The 15,633-nt window shown below is 40.7% G+C and overlaps 1 protein-coding gene across 2 annotated transcripts in view; it reads right to left on the reverse strand.

Moving 5' to 3' along the window:
- Positions 1-57: 57 nt before the first annotated feature.
- The window catches only part of LOC135940898 (uncharacterized), a 72,099-nt gene continuing 56,523 nt past the window's right edge, over positions 58-15,633 (reverse strand). The window contains exons 1-4 of one of the 2 annotated variants that reach the window (XM_065486016.1): positions 14,728-15,521; positions 4,636-4,749; positions 2,579-2,787; positions 58-2,175 (exon numbers count right to left, since the gene is read on the reverse strand). In XM_065486016.1, the coding sequence (XP_065342088.1) occupies positions 1,755-2,175; positions 2,579-2,787; positions 4,636-4,749; positions 14,728-15,111 (1,128 nt within the window). In that variant the 5' untranslated portion in view covers positions 15,112-15,521 and the 3' untranslated portion in view covers positions 58-1,754. Of the gene's footprint in view, positions 2,176-2,578; positions 2,788-4,635; positions 4,750-14,727; positions 15,522-15,633 lie in introns of those variants that run through there. The other variant, XM_065486017.1, reaches the window with a different exon arrangement.

Here is a 15,633-nt window from a genome sequence, read left to right on the forward strand (position 1 = left end):
CCAAGTGACGTTTGAATCTATATATACCAGGGGCATTGAAATAAGACACGTTGGAGGTAATTTTTGCAAATTGTATCTTCTGGACTTTCATCCTTGTTTTGAATACAGCTCAACTTTCACATTTGTTTTTCTTTAAAATACAATACAATCGATAGCAGGGCGAGTAAAAAATTAATTCTCAGTTGTCTTGAGTACCGTACGAGACCATAGAAACAAATGGAGAGTATAGGTGGGTTATTAAGAAAATCGAATCATTTCGTAGAGTCGTGTTATTTGGAATTGGTGCATTTATGGATCAGTAAAATATGCATTTCGTCCTATGCGCATTTAAGGATCATTCTTTAAGTCTACAATTTTAATTATCGTTCAAGGCCTCTCTCTGTAAGTGGGTCAATAACCTTTTCTGGGACTCCAGCTCATTTTGGTCCCGTGGCAATTAAAACTCCTAATCTCTCGCGCAACTAAACTGGGATCCTTTCGCTACCGTTTCAAGGAGGGGCGATCAAAAATGAATGAAGAGACGAATTTGTTAACAATGCGCAAATTTAGTTTGAAAATCCAAACATTTTTGTCGTTTTGCGTGATGCATGAGTGATATTTTGGTCCATTAATCTAATTAAAGGCCAGCGTTGCCGCTGGCAAAAATCGCCAAACTGAAGAATTATTATGTGCTTTGATTATCCTTAGGTCTTCGAAGCGAATGTCTTTGTCATAAATTGATAACAATGCATAAATCATGATTAACATGGCGTTTTATCTTTTTTTATATTATGAATGTAATTTTCACTTTGCAAACTTTAGCCTCGCAAATATTCAAAAGTGTGGGACAAATTTTTGGCAAACATTTTCGACTTAAATATAGAGAGAGATGGTGCGTATTTTATAATGAAATCAGTGAACCAACTGCATGAGAATAATCTAATTAGAAAAAAGAATGAGTTGATGCACTCAGTATTATATTTCTAATATTCAGACTACAGAGGCTGTAGTTTGCACATGGAAGTTAGAAGTCAATTTTAATATTTTTAGATTTTAGCACATGGATACACATTGGAAGTCACTCCTATTTGTAACTTTTCAATATAATTTTACCTCTTTAGTTTGAAGATTTTTAAGATTGAACTATTTCCAAAATTGCTTCATATAGACTTTCATTTTCTTCCAATGTGTTCCATAATAGTATGTATATTTTTACCGTTTTAGGAAAATTCCAATTACATTTTTTTGCAATTATTTTCTTCCTTTGAGGGATAGAGGTGATGTTAAAAAATATTGATTTACCCCACATATATATTTATCATTGATAAATTAAGAAAGTTAAGTGCGATCAACATTGAAATTTTTAACTCGGAGCAAAAAAAATCATATTAATATCGCATGCAAAAAGACTGATATAGTAATATGTCAACCGTTCTAGGAAACTTGAACCTGTTAATAATTTTGAACAGAAAAAAGACGTAAGTATTCATCCTCAATCCCTCAAATAACAGATTTTCCTATTACAGCGATATTATAATTGTGTATTAGTCTGTTGTACATTAGATATTTTGCGCCAGCGCGGGCATACCGTCGATATAAACCAGCAAACTGAAGAAATAAACCGTAGTTTCCGAGTAGTATAGTTTTACCACAGTTCGATTTTGCAGTTTTGTCAAACACTTGAAACACCAGCGTTACGTTCACAGGTATATTGAAAGTCACAAAATTATTCCAGAATCGCAGTCTCCTTGAGAAGATCGTTGGGGGGCGGGGGGCTAGACGAGCATGGATGCGTTGAGCACGAGTTCCTGCCCCTGGGGGCGGCCCGAGGGCCCCGGCACGGGGTCCACCACTGGCTCACTGTCACTGATGTAGTTGGGCAGCGGCGCACTCGTCGTAATGGAGGGCACCGTCAGGTGCGTCGTCTGCTGCTGGACGCCCCGCTGGTGCCCCGGGGGCGTCGGCGTCGGGGGCAGTCTGTTGATCGGGATGACAACGTGTTTGCTGTTGTCGCCGTTGACCTTGAATGGAGGCGGCTTGCGCGTGATTATTGTCGACACGGTCGGCTTCTCGTCGTCAGACGAGGACACCGTTTCGCCGCGCTGTTTCCGTCGGCGCCGCTTGTGTCGGCGCCGCCGGCGACGTTCCTCTGGACACAGACAGCAGCACGAGGCTGGGCATGTACAGAAGAGAACCCTGTGGATAAACGGAACATGAGTATATTTTAGGAAAATAAATATTGTCATTTGAGATTTAATTAGGTTGACAATTTTGTTTAACCTAAGTAGATGACTAGATACAAAAATCACTCCTAATAAATGAATTCTTAGATTAAATAGAGTGAGAAGAAAACAATTAAATTGCTCCATGAGAAAAAACTGGGGCGATTAAAATTGAATCATTTTCCGTTATTCCAAATATTTTTATGAGCTAGCATATGCTAGAAAATGATTGTTAAAAAAATATTTTCCACTTTTGGCTAAATTTTCATCTCAAAAATCGCAAACATTCAGTTTTTTTGCCCTTAAAAATATCTAGATTGATATTAAAATCAAATAAAAGGTTTCTAAAATAATCATAATATTATATTAATTATTACCTGAGCAGACAGAAGAAGGCGCCCGCGGCAAGCAGGCTGGGCCCAATTAGCCTCAGCTCGGCCGTTTTGAAGCCCTTTTCGCCGAGCCCGACGAACGAGATGACCATGCCGACACACACCAGTCCGAGCCCAATGTAGAGCACCACGTTTGCTGCCGAGCTGTCGACGCCGAGGCTGTCGTCGTCGTCGCCACATGACGCGTCCCGAATCTAGAAAGAGATTTGATTAAACTCGTCTCAGTGAACGTTTTCATTAAGCTCGATCTAGCGATCTCTCAAAGGGTATGCAACCCGCATGATGCGTACAACGTGCGGGTTGCATATCGAGGCATATATTTCTTGAATGTACTGTACGGGCTAAAAATTAATAACTGACGTGACCAAAACATAATTTAAAATTTGCGGAGTAGTATTTCGCTTTAGACTTCAATTTTTTTTATATTCTTGATATAAATTGAACCATTTAGATTCAAAGTAATTTTATTGCGGATATAATCAAAATTATGTAATTTTTTCTTTACATTTCCAGGTGCTAAAAGTGTTATATGTTTTTAGCTTCTTATTTCCTGTTAGAATCAATATTAAAATGGAGCGAGGGAAATGCAACACGCGCTAGCTGCCATACGAGATCACATGCTGATTATACTGAAGTATTTTTCTAGTTTTTGATGGAACAAAAATATTGAAACTGCAGTGGTTGCGGAGCTGAGCTCCCACTCCTTTTTCACTTTTGGTCTAGGGTATTGTTATTAATGATTGTTAGACGATATTTGTTAGAAATTCGTTAATGCAACAGAGAGAGATTTTGAATTTAAATTAGTTTTCGCCGGACACACGAGCCAACAAGTCGCACCTTAAGAGTTCCGAGCGTTTAATTGAGAAGGACCCGGTTCATTTGGGTAAATTCTATTCTAATTTTAAACTGTTCTTCAAGTCAATTCTCTCAAACTGTTAATTCTAAAGTCGATTATGAATTCTGTTTAAAGGTCCTTGTATTCTGTTAGACTTAGTCGCCAAGTGACTGTCTTATAAAGAGAAGAATTGTTCAAGATCCCGCAAGGTTTTATTTCCACCTCCTGACCCCCAAAAAACCTATTTTGATTGCGATTGTTTTTTCCCCACTGGTCGTAAGAAATTCCGTTCGTTCAATAATTTATGAATAATTATATGAAATGAAAATAGCAAAATTTTGTTTAAAAATAATAGCAAAGATTCGAGGAAGGTGATTATGCGAGAGTATATGGAAGAAAAGATTGTCCTGCAGCTTCTCAGGAATACTAACGAGCTGAAATTCATGTAAAAAAAGATCACGCTCAAGCCCAGCTTTGCATCCGTGTGCCCATTTACGTTGCTGCCCACGCTGCCTTGTTACACGCTTATTGCATGGAGTGTCTCATTGCGCGACAGGAACAGAGTCGGGTGCGAAATTGGTTGGATGTGGCACTCGCTCGCACACGCACAATAAATCTAGCCCACGTCACCATGGGAACGGCGTCACAATTGGAAATAAAAAGGTAAGCTAGGCAAAGCATCAGACGTTCCCGGGCTGAGCATCCCCATCACCCGCCCGTCCACCCCGCACCCGCGCTCCAAGTCGCTCTCCTTTCTCCCGCAGCCGAGCGGGGGTGGCTGGGTGTGCAACCTGTGGCTCAAATAAATTTCATGCTACCCCATCGGCCGAATGACTTGGCTTTCTCTCTCTCTCTCTCTCTCGTGAATGCAGCCAGCCCCCCCACACACACACACACAAACTCAAGGTCCAGTCGACCAGCTTAGTTTCAACAAAGACTAGTCCAAGCACGTGCTCTGCTTGCCGTTTAATTGCCCAGAACAAAATGGACTTCTCTGCTTAAGCCTTTTCTACCCTCAAAATTCACGATTCCTTCTTCTTGGTGGTAGGGTGTATGAACAATAGTAAAGCAGAGAAAAATTAAGTTTAAATTTGATTCGTGTTCTAGGCTCGTCAACGTTGTAAAAAATAGAGCAGGTCTTTAATAATCATATGGTCATGTTAATTAAAAAGTGTCAGAACACTTGTCTAATACTTGCGATACTTACTCTGTTTTTCTTGACCCATCTTCGATGAGCTTTGGTTGCCTTGTCCCTGTGTTGGACGGCAGCTGCGTCGCTCAATGAGAATCTTCTTTCTGTTGTGAGACTTGCAGCCTTCCCCTAAAAAACAAGGTTAAGCCATTAGAGGATTGTAAAAACATCAATATCGAATGAAGATATACAATTTCTCTGCGGAAGGAAAGGTTGCCGTCGTAAAGAGCGCATTTTTCAACAGCCTGTTAACGTTATGAAGATCAAGAAAAGTCAGAACGTATTAAATATCAAGTTTATTACAATTTTGATCCTGTACATTAATTTTACACTTCTGTGCTTTCTGTAGTAAGCCGCTTTTATCACGACCATTCAGATTTATTATGTGACTGCGACAACAAAAAACATGTTTTTGTAAGCGATTTAGAGCGCGGCAAAAGCGAATATTAAGTTTGCGCGCTCGTGACAAACGCAACAGTTTGCTAGAATGAAAAATGAATCAATAAGGCAGGAAGCGCAGTCAAAACACGACTGCCAGTCAAGTCGAGACATAAAAGCGTTCTTCCCTATGATAAATTGACGTGCGGCCAAGTCTACTCAGGAAAGCAAAACTACCCTCTCCAAGGTCGGTAAGTAATTTTTCTGACGTTCCTCAACTATTTTTTACATAGTGAAAATAAATACATGTTATTATCTTTAGCAATATTAAAAAAATGGATGACACGTAAAATATTTGATTTTCGCTGCGGAATGGTCCTAAACAATTCAACATGAAATACATAAAAAAATGACTAATAACTCATCCCTAAAGATACAGAATGGAAAATATCCACTCTTTAAAATTGGTTTCAAATAAGTGAAATAAATTGGAACCTTGTGAATTTTTATAAGAGGAAAGTTGTGTTGCAGGTAAGGTGAGTGGTGGGTTTTCCCCTACAATATTTCGCTATCTATTTTATTGTGCTCTGTCATCAATGAGTGCTGTCAGTTGTTTTCAATTTTCAGTTAGTAATATTCCAAGTTAGATGTCAACACTCGATATAGGAATTTTGTCCAATCCTCACAAAAATATTCTAAGTGCTACGAGGTTTGACACATAAAAAAATTAAACAATTCCTTTGCGACTTCATGAAAATATCGCCTCCCTCTTGTAATTTAAAAGAAAATAAATGTTGAATTTCTCGCACTTATGTTTACTCTTTATTCAATTCCTGGATATGTGACGAAAATTGTTGGAGATTAGAAATTTATCACTTCTTCTTATAGCTTGTGGTACTTAGAACGTAAGTAAGCATTGATAATTTAATATTATTACAAATTACATGTTTTGGTGGGTTTAATTATTGTACAAATCGTTATTGCTTTTAGAATTCTTCCTTTGGGATAGCTATTGGTGGAATGCATCCATTGCTTTTAATTGATGCCCAATCTGTTAGTTGGGCACGAATATCTTGCTCCTTCATCCGATTGGATGTGTATTAGGAATTTTTAGTAGTTCCGCTCTTTTTGAAAGTAGACTGGGAACAGCTCTGGCGGCACTAGAACTTTTCTAGCTAGGGAAAGCGCGCGTGTCCCTCAGTCGGCGGTATCTAGGCAACCCGCGTGAATCGATGATAGGCGGACGGGCATGATATGATTACACTGTACATACGTCTACGCGTACGCGTGATGCTGCCTGCCTTTATTTCATCCATCCAGCACTGCTCTCGACCGACTGTCTCGCGCGCGCCGTGTTTGCCGGTGGGAAATTGGGCTGGCCATTCGCGCGCGCAGGGAGCCACTGACCTACTTGTTTATGCCCATATTTTAATGGGCCAACGCGCGTCGAAGGTAAACAAGCAGATAAGGCCGGATTTATTGCCTCATTTCCGATATCGTGTCTGTGTACGTGTTTCTTTTTGCGTAAACCGCTGCCACAGGGGCGAATCTTGCAACCAGCCCGCTCTTTCCCTGCACCGTACATGAAACGCGCGCGTTTGCTAATTAATCACTTCACCTGCCTGCGAGCGATTATGGACGTTTTAAAGGGTTTATACACGCTGTGATCTCCACCCTGCTGCCGGCACTATATGAATCAATTAGAGCAGCAGCAAATTCAGTTTGCCAACCCGTACGGAAGGCAGGCAAAATCAAACAGTGTTGTTTCATGTGCTGGGTTTTATTTAGGGACCCAAATTTATAAGGCTGAACTTGCCATATTTATTTGTAGAACGATGCCACCAAAAGACCGATTTGCCGAATTCAGAGCAGGAAGAATAAGTTATATAAAAAACAGTCTAGCTATTTGTTATTATGCTATTTTACAGACTTCTGAATTTGGACTCTAAATGCCAATTAAGTCTTGTGCTAAAAATGTTTTCCGCGTTTCAGCAATTTAACGTTATAAATAAAACTCTCTAAACCTTTTTCTCAATATCCTTCCCCTTAAAATTCGCAGCTGTTATTATTAAAAGGACAACATTTTGATCAATTTGAAACTTTCAAAATGATTATGACTGCATAAATGCTAGCAAATAATAATGCAAAAATGGGAACACAGAGCTAGCAAATTACTACAAAAAATGAAATTACTTAGGGGTTATCTCTCGCTGCACTCTTATAAAGATTTAGCTCGGAGGCGCCTACAAAAAGTAAATAAATTCAACGAGGTTGTGAAATAGGATTTTATCGACGTTAAATTTGCTGGGTACTTAAAGCGTTTCCCATGATGCAGTCAAAACAGCAATTTCGGCATTATCGATCCTTTCGGCGCTATCCAACCTTGCACTAGATGGCAAGCACACGCTCGGACAAGACGCAAAACATGTAATTCAAATGTTTGACTGAAGTTCGAGTTTCCAAGATTGCGTCCTTGGCAAGTAAAACTATGCACACTAGAGCGCCCTTTCTCCCAAGGGTGTGTTTGAATGCTCAACGCACGGCAAACACGGCGAACGATGTACGCAAATAATATTCAAAGCCACTTTAGAATGTAAATAAAGAGTTGCTTTGAGCGCTAGCCTGCTTGAATAGCTACGATGCAAAACCATTGAAAGCATTTTTGTCTTCAGTCAATGGTCGCTGAATCTACTCGCGGAAGGAGGAACAAGCGTTTCCTTCGTCAGCCCGCAAGATTGATTTCCAGCTAGTAGTGCATTCACGACAGCACGAAAGCTCTTGGTTCAATGGTTCAACCCGTGAGAGAGTTGTATTCTCCAAAATAATTTAATTATACATTATGGTGAAGAAACAAGAAAAATGAATTTTCAATTAGAATTTTTTTAACCTTGCTCAGTACTATCCGTGGGCTATGAGCTCACGAGTTCTAATAACACCAACGAGCGAATAACAAAATGATAAGGAACGTTGTTGCAACTGTGGAGAGGATCCCCAAGAAGACTGACGGCGACAAACGGAAGGAAGCTGGGTGGCTGTGTCCGGCAGAGGGTAGAACTGTACAGTTCCCAAATACACGCTCAACAACTAATTGAAAGTAAGGCAAATTATTTATCATATTGAGCACCAAAATCCAAAAGCGAGCAGTGGTTAAAAGCCCCTTTAATTTCAGCCGGATCTGCGCAGACGGACGACGCCGCCGAGGACCCGTAGCCGAAGACTTTCGTGCTGCCGCCCTGTTTGATGATTCTTCTTGCTCAACTCTTTCACAATTCTGCTGAAGATACAATAAAAACTAATATTATTAAAAGGGATTTATCCTAGTTTTTGTTGGCACCGATAAATTAAAAGAGATCAGAACTGATTCGAGAAAATCAAGCCAGTAAAGCTTCAGTCCATAAGCCTAAAATCTATAGACATCAGCACCAACTGAAACTCTGACTCTATCAACAGAACAATGAAATTTCCTAGATCAATCAATCTTCTCAAGCAAAGTTTTCGATTTGCACTAATTTTTTAAAGACTATCAACTGTCAGAGTGTACTACATTAACGTTCCTCGTAGACTGATGAGAACAGTGTCACTTGCAGAAATAGTTGAGCACGCGTGCTCAGCAATAAATTTATTTGCAGCTTTTCACATGCTATGCGCATAAAATTTGTTTTCAGTCGCGCGCAGAAGTGTCCAATTAGAAGCAGCCATCACTTTTTCTCGTTTAATTTAGCTGCACAGCATTGCAGAGCAAAAAGCGGAGTTCGTTTCTCTTTTTAATTATAATATGCGCGCTAATTAGCGTGTCTGCTGGGCTGCAACTTCAGGAGAAAAAATAATTTCCACCCCGCGAATTATGAAAGACGTGTGTCCCTAGCGCACGTGACCTTTCTTTCAGAGCCACGAAGAACAGAACAGAGCTAGCTCAGCGCCTTCACACTAGAAGAGAAAATATGATTCCCTTTTAATGTCAAAACGAACGAAATTTATCGCTCTTTGAAATAAATAAAACCAGACTTTTTCTAAACTTAATATTGCAATTTTATAATGTTCAAAACTTGAAAGGAATGGAATTAGAGGGGAAGTGTCAAAATCACATAGCTCTTTTCTCCTCATTCCTTTAATAAAACTCAACAGACAGCTAAGAGTCCATCCCTGTCAGAAATTTTGTAAGATTATGAGGTTCAAACATAGTTCCATATTACCACATATTGAAAATTTATGGTCCCTCATAAAAATTAGTTTAAACCATCCATGACCAGGTAAGATTTGTACTAAAGCATGCTAGATTCTATGAATAACGATTTTTTGACTGTTTTTACTTTCAAATTAAATAAATCAGGAGTTTAAATTTAGATCAAACGACTTTTCAAGAAAAAAGGATATTAGAATATCCGCGTCGGATCAGTGGGTTGTTAGCATAAAGGTTCAATCAGGCGTGCAGGCGCATTCAAGGGAAAGGGGCGTACATTAAAATGCGAAGGCCTCCAGCCGGCGAGACGCGAATTTGCAATGCAAACGGGGAAAAAAAGAATGGGCTAAAATTCAAATGTAATTACGGCTGGCTTGGCAGATCAAAGCGGGTTTGTTTTGCAATCAAGCGAGACATTTCCATATCTGTTTCGCTTTCGGCTAGCTAAAAACGCCGCTCCAGCAGCGGCAATAAATCGCGCAGCAGCTCAAGAAGGTTATTTTGTTATTGGCACGATTTATTACATTTTAAGCACTCTCGAGAGGCGCCTCAGGTCGGTATGGAAACACACGATAAATAAAACAGCGAATCACAACTTTGTGCGAGGCCGGCTTTTTCGAGCCTGCCCACAGCCAGAGATCGATGCTCGGCGACCATGGCACTCATTCGGTCTGCATGAATACACGTATACACCTACGGAGTGCGGACACCGCCTTTCGAAAAGCACGCATTCGAGGCAGCCGGACACTAAAAAATGGAGGAAAACTCTAGGCAAATGATTCCTACCAGTTATTGATGTGTATTAAACTTACATTGAAAATTTCGCTTTTCTACGATTGGATGTTTTTTTTTTTCATCATTTTTCTTTTGCAACCATGAAATAGGGCTGTGTGAATTTTAGACGGCTTTCTACGAAAAATTCAGGTACAAAATAGACTATTTTTAAACTCATGATACTTATAATAATTGTATTCTTAGCTGTTTTTTTATGTTTTTAGGGCTTTTTGTTTGTACCCTCATTTTTTGACCGATTACTTTTTTCAACGAGGATCGAGTACATTCATTTTTTGTACTTTTTTTCGTTAATATATTAAATTTCTATTAATATACTAGCAAAAACCTTTATGCGGTAATTGTAAACGAATAATTCGTGCACACAATTTTACAAATTTAAGATTTTCTTTTAATTAAATAAGTATCTACGGTATTAGAATTACTTTCTTCTCACTCTTTGTTTGATTCATGCGTTGATATACAGAAAGTTCCACGAAATGTAATTGTGATTATTTTACTCCAAGGACTTTAAGATCCGTTTGAATGCAAAAAATCATTATCAATTTTTGGCTACAATGGCAATCTTTTCTTTTTTGCAACTGTTTTGGGAGAAGCAGGATGCCCTGTGGCAGATTAAAGGCAATTTCCTAGAATCTCTTCGCGCAGGAAGTGAGTGAAGTTATTAACAAGATTGAGCGGGTAGCGTGTGAACAGCGATGAAGTTCGTTCATCAGCTCGTGAGATTACTCAAACAAAAACTTAATATCAAAGAATAACATCGCGCCGCGGTGCAGGTGACTTTCTGACGTCACCCTGCCGAAAATAGCTGGCGAAACTCCCTTGAGAGTGAAGGAAGAAGAAAGCTGCACAGTGTTTACGTGCCCTCGTGCCACACTCTTTTAAAAAAAGGAATTTCATGTGCCACACACACTCACTTGCAGACCAAATGAATAAGAACATTTCGAAAGTCGGACAAGACAAAGCCGGAAACTGCATATTAAGAGGAAATTAAATGCGGCACTGAGGTATATTACTTTCCAGCCTACAGTCAACACGATCTATCAAAATATCCGTGGACTGGAAATAGAGAGACGAAAATGGGTTAATGCGGATACACAAGAGAGAGTACGGAATGGGAAAGTGTTACCTTCAAAAGCCGAAATGAAGAGAATTGAGAACCAAATCGCAATAACAGAGAACGTGATTGGTTTTGCTGCGCAGTGATGCAACTTACAATGAAGTTCTTATTAAGATGTCTGGGTAGGTTTACCCTGACGGAAGCTATATACCGATCAATATTAATGTAACAGATAAGTGAATGTATCGACGTGGTGGCGCTCAGGGTGCACGAGGGGAGGAGAGTTATGACAGTCGAGGAGAGACTGCGAAACGAGACCAGCATCGCAAGAATTCGAGCCCTCTCTCTCTCTCTCTCTCTCTCTCTCTCTCTCTCTCTCTCTCTCTCTCTCTCTCTCTCTCTCTCTCTCTCTCTCTCTCTCTCTCTCACTCACTTCTCGCAGCCCTGAGCAGCCGACATGTAGCAGACCCGAATAAACATAAGTAAGGTAATATCACTTGTTTCCCCCTGGCCCAAATGAGGCATCCCCGAGAGTTATACACCAGCACCCAATAATTCCGGAGTCCTATAGCCCGAACGAATAAGAAGTAATCACACGCCCTCGACCAGGCCCTCGCGCTCGCTGTGCTGCCGCGTCCCCCTGACATAAGAGTCCTCTCGAACGAAAATTGAATTACAACATACTAAATACAGAATTCCCATAAATTGTTAACTTAACAATTATAGGAGTTTTCCTAAGAAAGTTCGTCAAATTTTTTAGCACAGTCAGCAATATGCATTTTAGTATTTGAAATATCAGGGCAGTTGAAAATATTGCGATTTTGTTTGTAATCTGAGTGCCGGAGCGGCAATAAAGTGGACCGGAGCAATTATGAAGCGGGGTGAATCCGCGGTGCGTGCTAAAATTGAATTTGGCAATTTGGCGGCGCGTACACACGTCGACAATGCACTTCATCATCATCAGCACCTGGCAATCAAGCTGGAAGCGCACAAGCGACGGGCAAATGACGCAGAATTCGATATTCAAGCGCGCGGGCGGCCTTTATGAGATCGAGTGGAGGCGTTGTCAGGCCAGTCTAATCAGTATTCCGGTGGTATTTGCCCAGCGCGAGGCGGGGGCAACCAAGTTATTGGGCCGCTATTTCTCCGAAGCCGTCTTTCCAGGTAAAAACGCACTCATGGAGAATGTGAAAAAATATGCCGAGACGCAGGCTACATTTCTCGGACGCAATAAAACCCAACCTACCGCCCACCTCACCCGCCACCGCCCAGGTAGCGCAGAATTCGCCCAAGTGCGCTCTTTTCCAGCTATCGCCTTCGTGATAAATCTGACTCTTTGCTCCGATGGATCTCTGTCCTTGATGTGGAAAGAAAGGTTTTCATCTGAGATGAATGGAAATTTCTTCTTTTTGAGGCTGACCTGAGATAATTTGATGTAATTTTCACTAATTTGAAAGTCATTTTTGGGGAAAATATTTAATTAAGTGCAACGATGTTTGTGACAGCACATTAATTCGAAAAGCAGGACTCAATGCTGACTTCAAGTGAAAATTGCCCTTTGAAAATATGGTAAATTTAAAAATTTACAATGAAAGTGAATTTGAATCAACTATATAGGAAATGATGTTATATAACATGCTTGCGTGGTTCCTTTTTTAAAAAAAAAATCCTCAAATCTAAAATTTCATCAGATCTATTTGACACTATTTTAACCAGCCTGTTGGCTCGCATTGTTAAGGCACTCTCAGGAGTGTCAAAGCAATGGGAGGTATTTGAGCAGTTCGGAGATTTAATACTGGCTACCCAATGTCAGAGATGGCAAAAATTGGTTAGTTTAGTGACTCGAAATGCTCAAATTGCTCGCTACTTGCTGGTTTGCACCTTTCCATGCGTGATTTGGCTTCGCGGGACGAATGTCTAGCGTTTCAATGCAGTCCTCGGTGCGGAGACAAGTGGCCCTTGAGTGGGCTGGGTCCCTGTGCGGCCTGGTGCGCCCATGTTATCCGTTCGCGGTGTTATTGGGACTCGGGTTTCAGCATTCGTGCTAGTGCAGTGCGCGCCCTTCCCGGTCCTCGGATAGGGATAAAAAGAGCAAAATAATAATGAAACTCTGCTACTTATATTACGAAAAATCTTGAAGGGAAAATCTCTGTGTACCTAAATAAAGGCTGCTACTGCAGCCCGATTTAAGAAGATTTTTGCTTTAAAATATTTTTCAACTTAAGAATTTAATTTTGAGAGCGGGAAAGATGATGATCTCTTTTAGCCACCCTTGAGATCAGCCGCTAAACTACTCTCATCGTCGCTTGTTTTATACAATATCTGATTCTGCATTAAGTTGGTAAGCCACATAAATTGAGTGTGGTTTATCCTAAACAAATTGAGTTCATCATGCAAGTAACAGTTTCAGACGCACAGCTTGCCATTGAATTGGATTGGTAATTATCGAGATTAGCCATAAGCTTCGCGTGCATGATCGCCGTTGCACGTTTTGCGCATCGACCGATTAATCAGCAGCGCCTTCTGATTAATTTAGCTGTGCCCCAATTACGATTTGCATCTCGCAGAGCAACAAACAGAGCGAATAAGTACCTCGCGAGCGAGTGAACGAGTACAGCTCGCCTCGAGTCATGAGAATATATTTATTGTTCAAGCGCACGTGCAATTATAGCCATCTCGTGGCTAGCCGCGTGCCACAATTTACAAAGAGCACGTCTGCATTCTCTTTTGATTGCAACGCAAACACATACTTTTGAGGCAGAGTGCGGTCGCAATTTGAAAGCTTAGTTAGGAAATTTTGGAAAGGGTGCCTGTCAACCGTGAAAATTTTCAGTTAGTGAGAATTGAGGACGGTAAACATGAATAGCAAAGCCGGGTAAATTCGCAATTTTAAAACAAATCCAAGATTTTACATAATTTTAAATAATAATAAACCTAATGTAAATGACTTGGGAAACCTTTCAAAACTTAACAATGATTTTAACACAACTGGAAATCTATGAAAATTGTGCATTTCGGACTAAAACCAAAAAAGGGAAATAGACAAAGCCAAGGAAGGCAAAGTGACCCGCATGGCAACATGACAACCCCATATAGTTATTATCAGTTAATTTTGATTCGCTTTATTGGCTGACGAAAAATCATGGATGTCAAAGAAGAGAATTTAATTGGTTTCTTATAGAACGAAATCGGAATTTCTTAAATCGGTTGCCACATTGGTTGGACACATTGGTGGGCAACCAATACATCATGACGTCATCTTAGTGTTAGGGCTAGTTTAGAATTAGAATACACCACTTCTGTTATCCTGATTGTTGGTCTCTTCCTGATTTTTTTATACAAATAACTAGTCAAAAATTAGACCCTAACAAGTAGCCCAAAAATCACTGCGTAATTGTTAGCGCATCCTTGCCACCCTGAGCTTTGATGATGACAACGTTTCTATGTTACCAGAAGCTATTTTTACTGAGCGTTTGTCCACTAACGTGGTGGCAGATTCCAATAATTCCAACAGACCCATGATTTCTAGAATAATATCGTCTAAAATTATTAACTATATGTATCATTTTCTTGTCGTCTTTAACCTTAAAGTAGTGCACGTGCAAAATATCGTTTTGATTATAGTCATTGATTATAGGAAATAATTAAATGTCCAAAACATTTACAGAAAATTGTGACGACCCTATCATTTCTCTACCTGAACTCTGCGCCCAGATTGGAGGCTAAGTAAATCATTCCAGTCCGGTGGCCGTCTGTTTGTCGTTGGCGAGTTTCGAACACTACTCCTGGCACTGCTAAGATAGGGGCTGCCAAGGTTGGGGGTGGTCGAGCTGGGAGTGAGCAACGGGGTGTTGGTGTTGGACCTGCGACTCTGCTGCGACTTGACCCTGAGTTTGGTGGCCTCGAGGTCAAGTGTTTGGTTGGCATGGGTGCGAGTGAACTTGTGGTAGATGATCTTCTTGCTGCGGCCGGTGAGGATCTGCACATTGTCCTGCAGCCGGCTGTTGAAGCTGAGACCGGCCTTGTTGATGTGCAGCACCTGGATCGCCGGCCCGATGAAGCGTTGGAACCAAGACGGCATCGGACACGCATCGTCCGACCGCCCCAAGTGTCAAACATCACATTGCTACAACTCTCGTCAGGCAGCTGCAGACCCCAGCCAATTCTGTTCACGAGCACTCCGCGGATCAATCCTCACTTTTCACTTGTTACATAACTCAAGCTTGAACTTTTTCAATTTTGCTGCTGTGAAACTCCAAATAACTGCAGCAGACAACAGAAACTTCCGTGCACACGACACACGCGTCAGACACAAAGCACAGCTCAATCGAGACTGAAGCAATCTGGCGTTTTTAAAAATTGTGGCAATGACACTGTTTGGAATGGATTTTTGACGGCACGGAGCAACAAAAAGAGACATTCCTGCCAGTTACAAAAACAAGAGTTTGCGAAACAAATTAGAAAGATTGACCTGCAGTCTTTTCACTCATTGCTGTTGAACTTTATTTTTAAGCACGACGAGAAAGTAGTGCGAAATTCCACATCTTCTCAGTGGAAACTGTCGAGCCCCCTTGTAACTGACTGAATTCATAATTGCTTGTCA

Source organism: Cloeon dipterum, chromosome 3, assembly GCF_949628265.1.
Source record: "Cloeon dipterum chromosome 3, ieCloDipt1.1, whole genome shotgun sequence".
NCBI classification, from domain to species: Eukaryota; Metazoa; Arthropoda; class Insecta; order Ephemeroptera; family Baetidae; genus Cloeon; species Cloeon dipterum.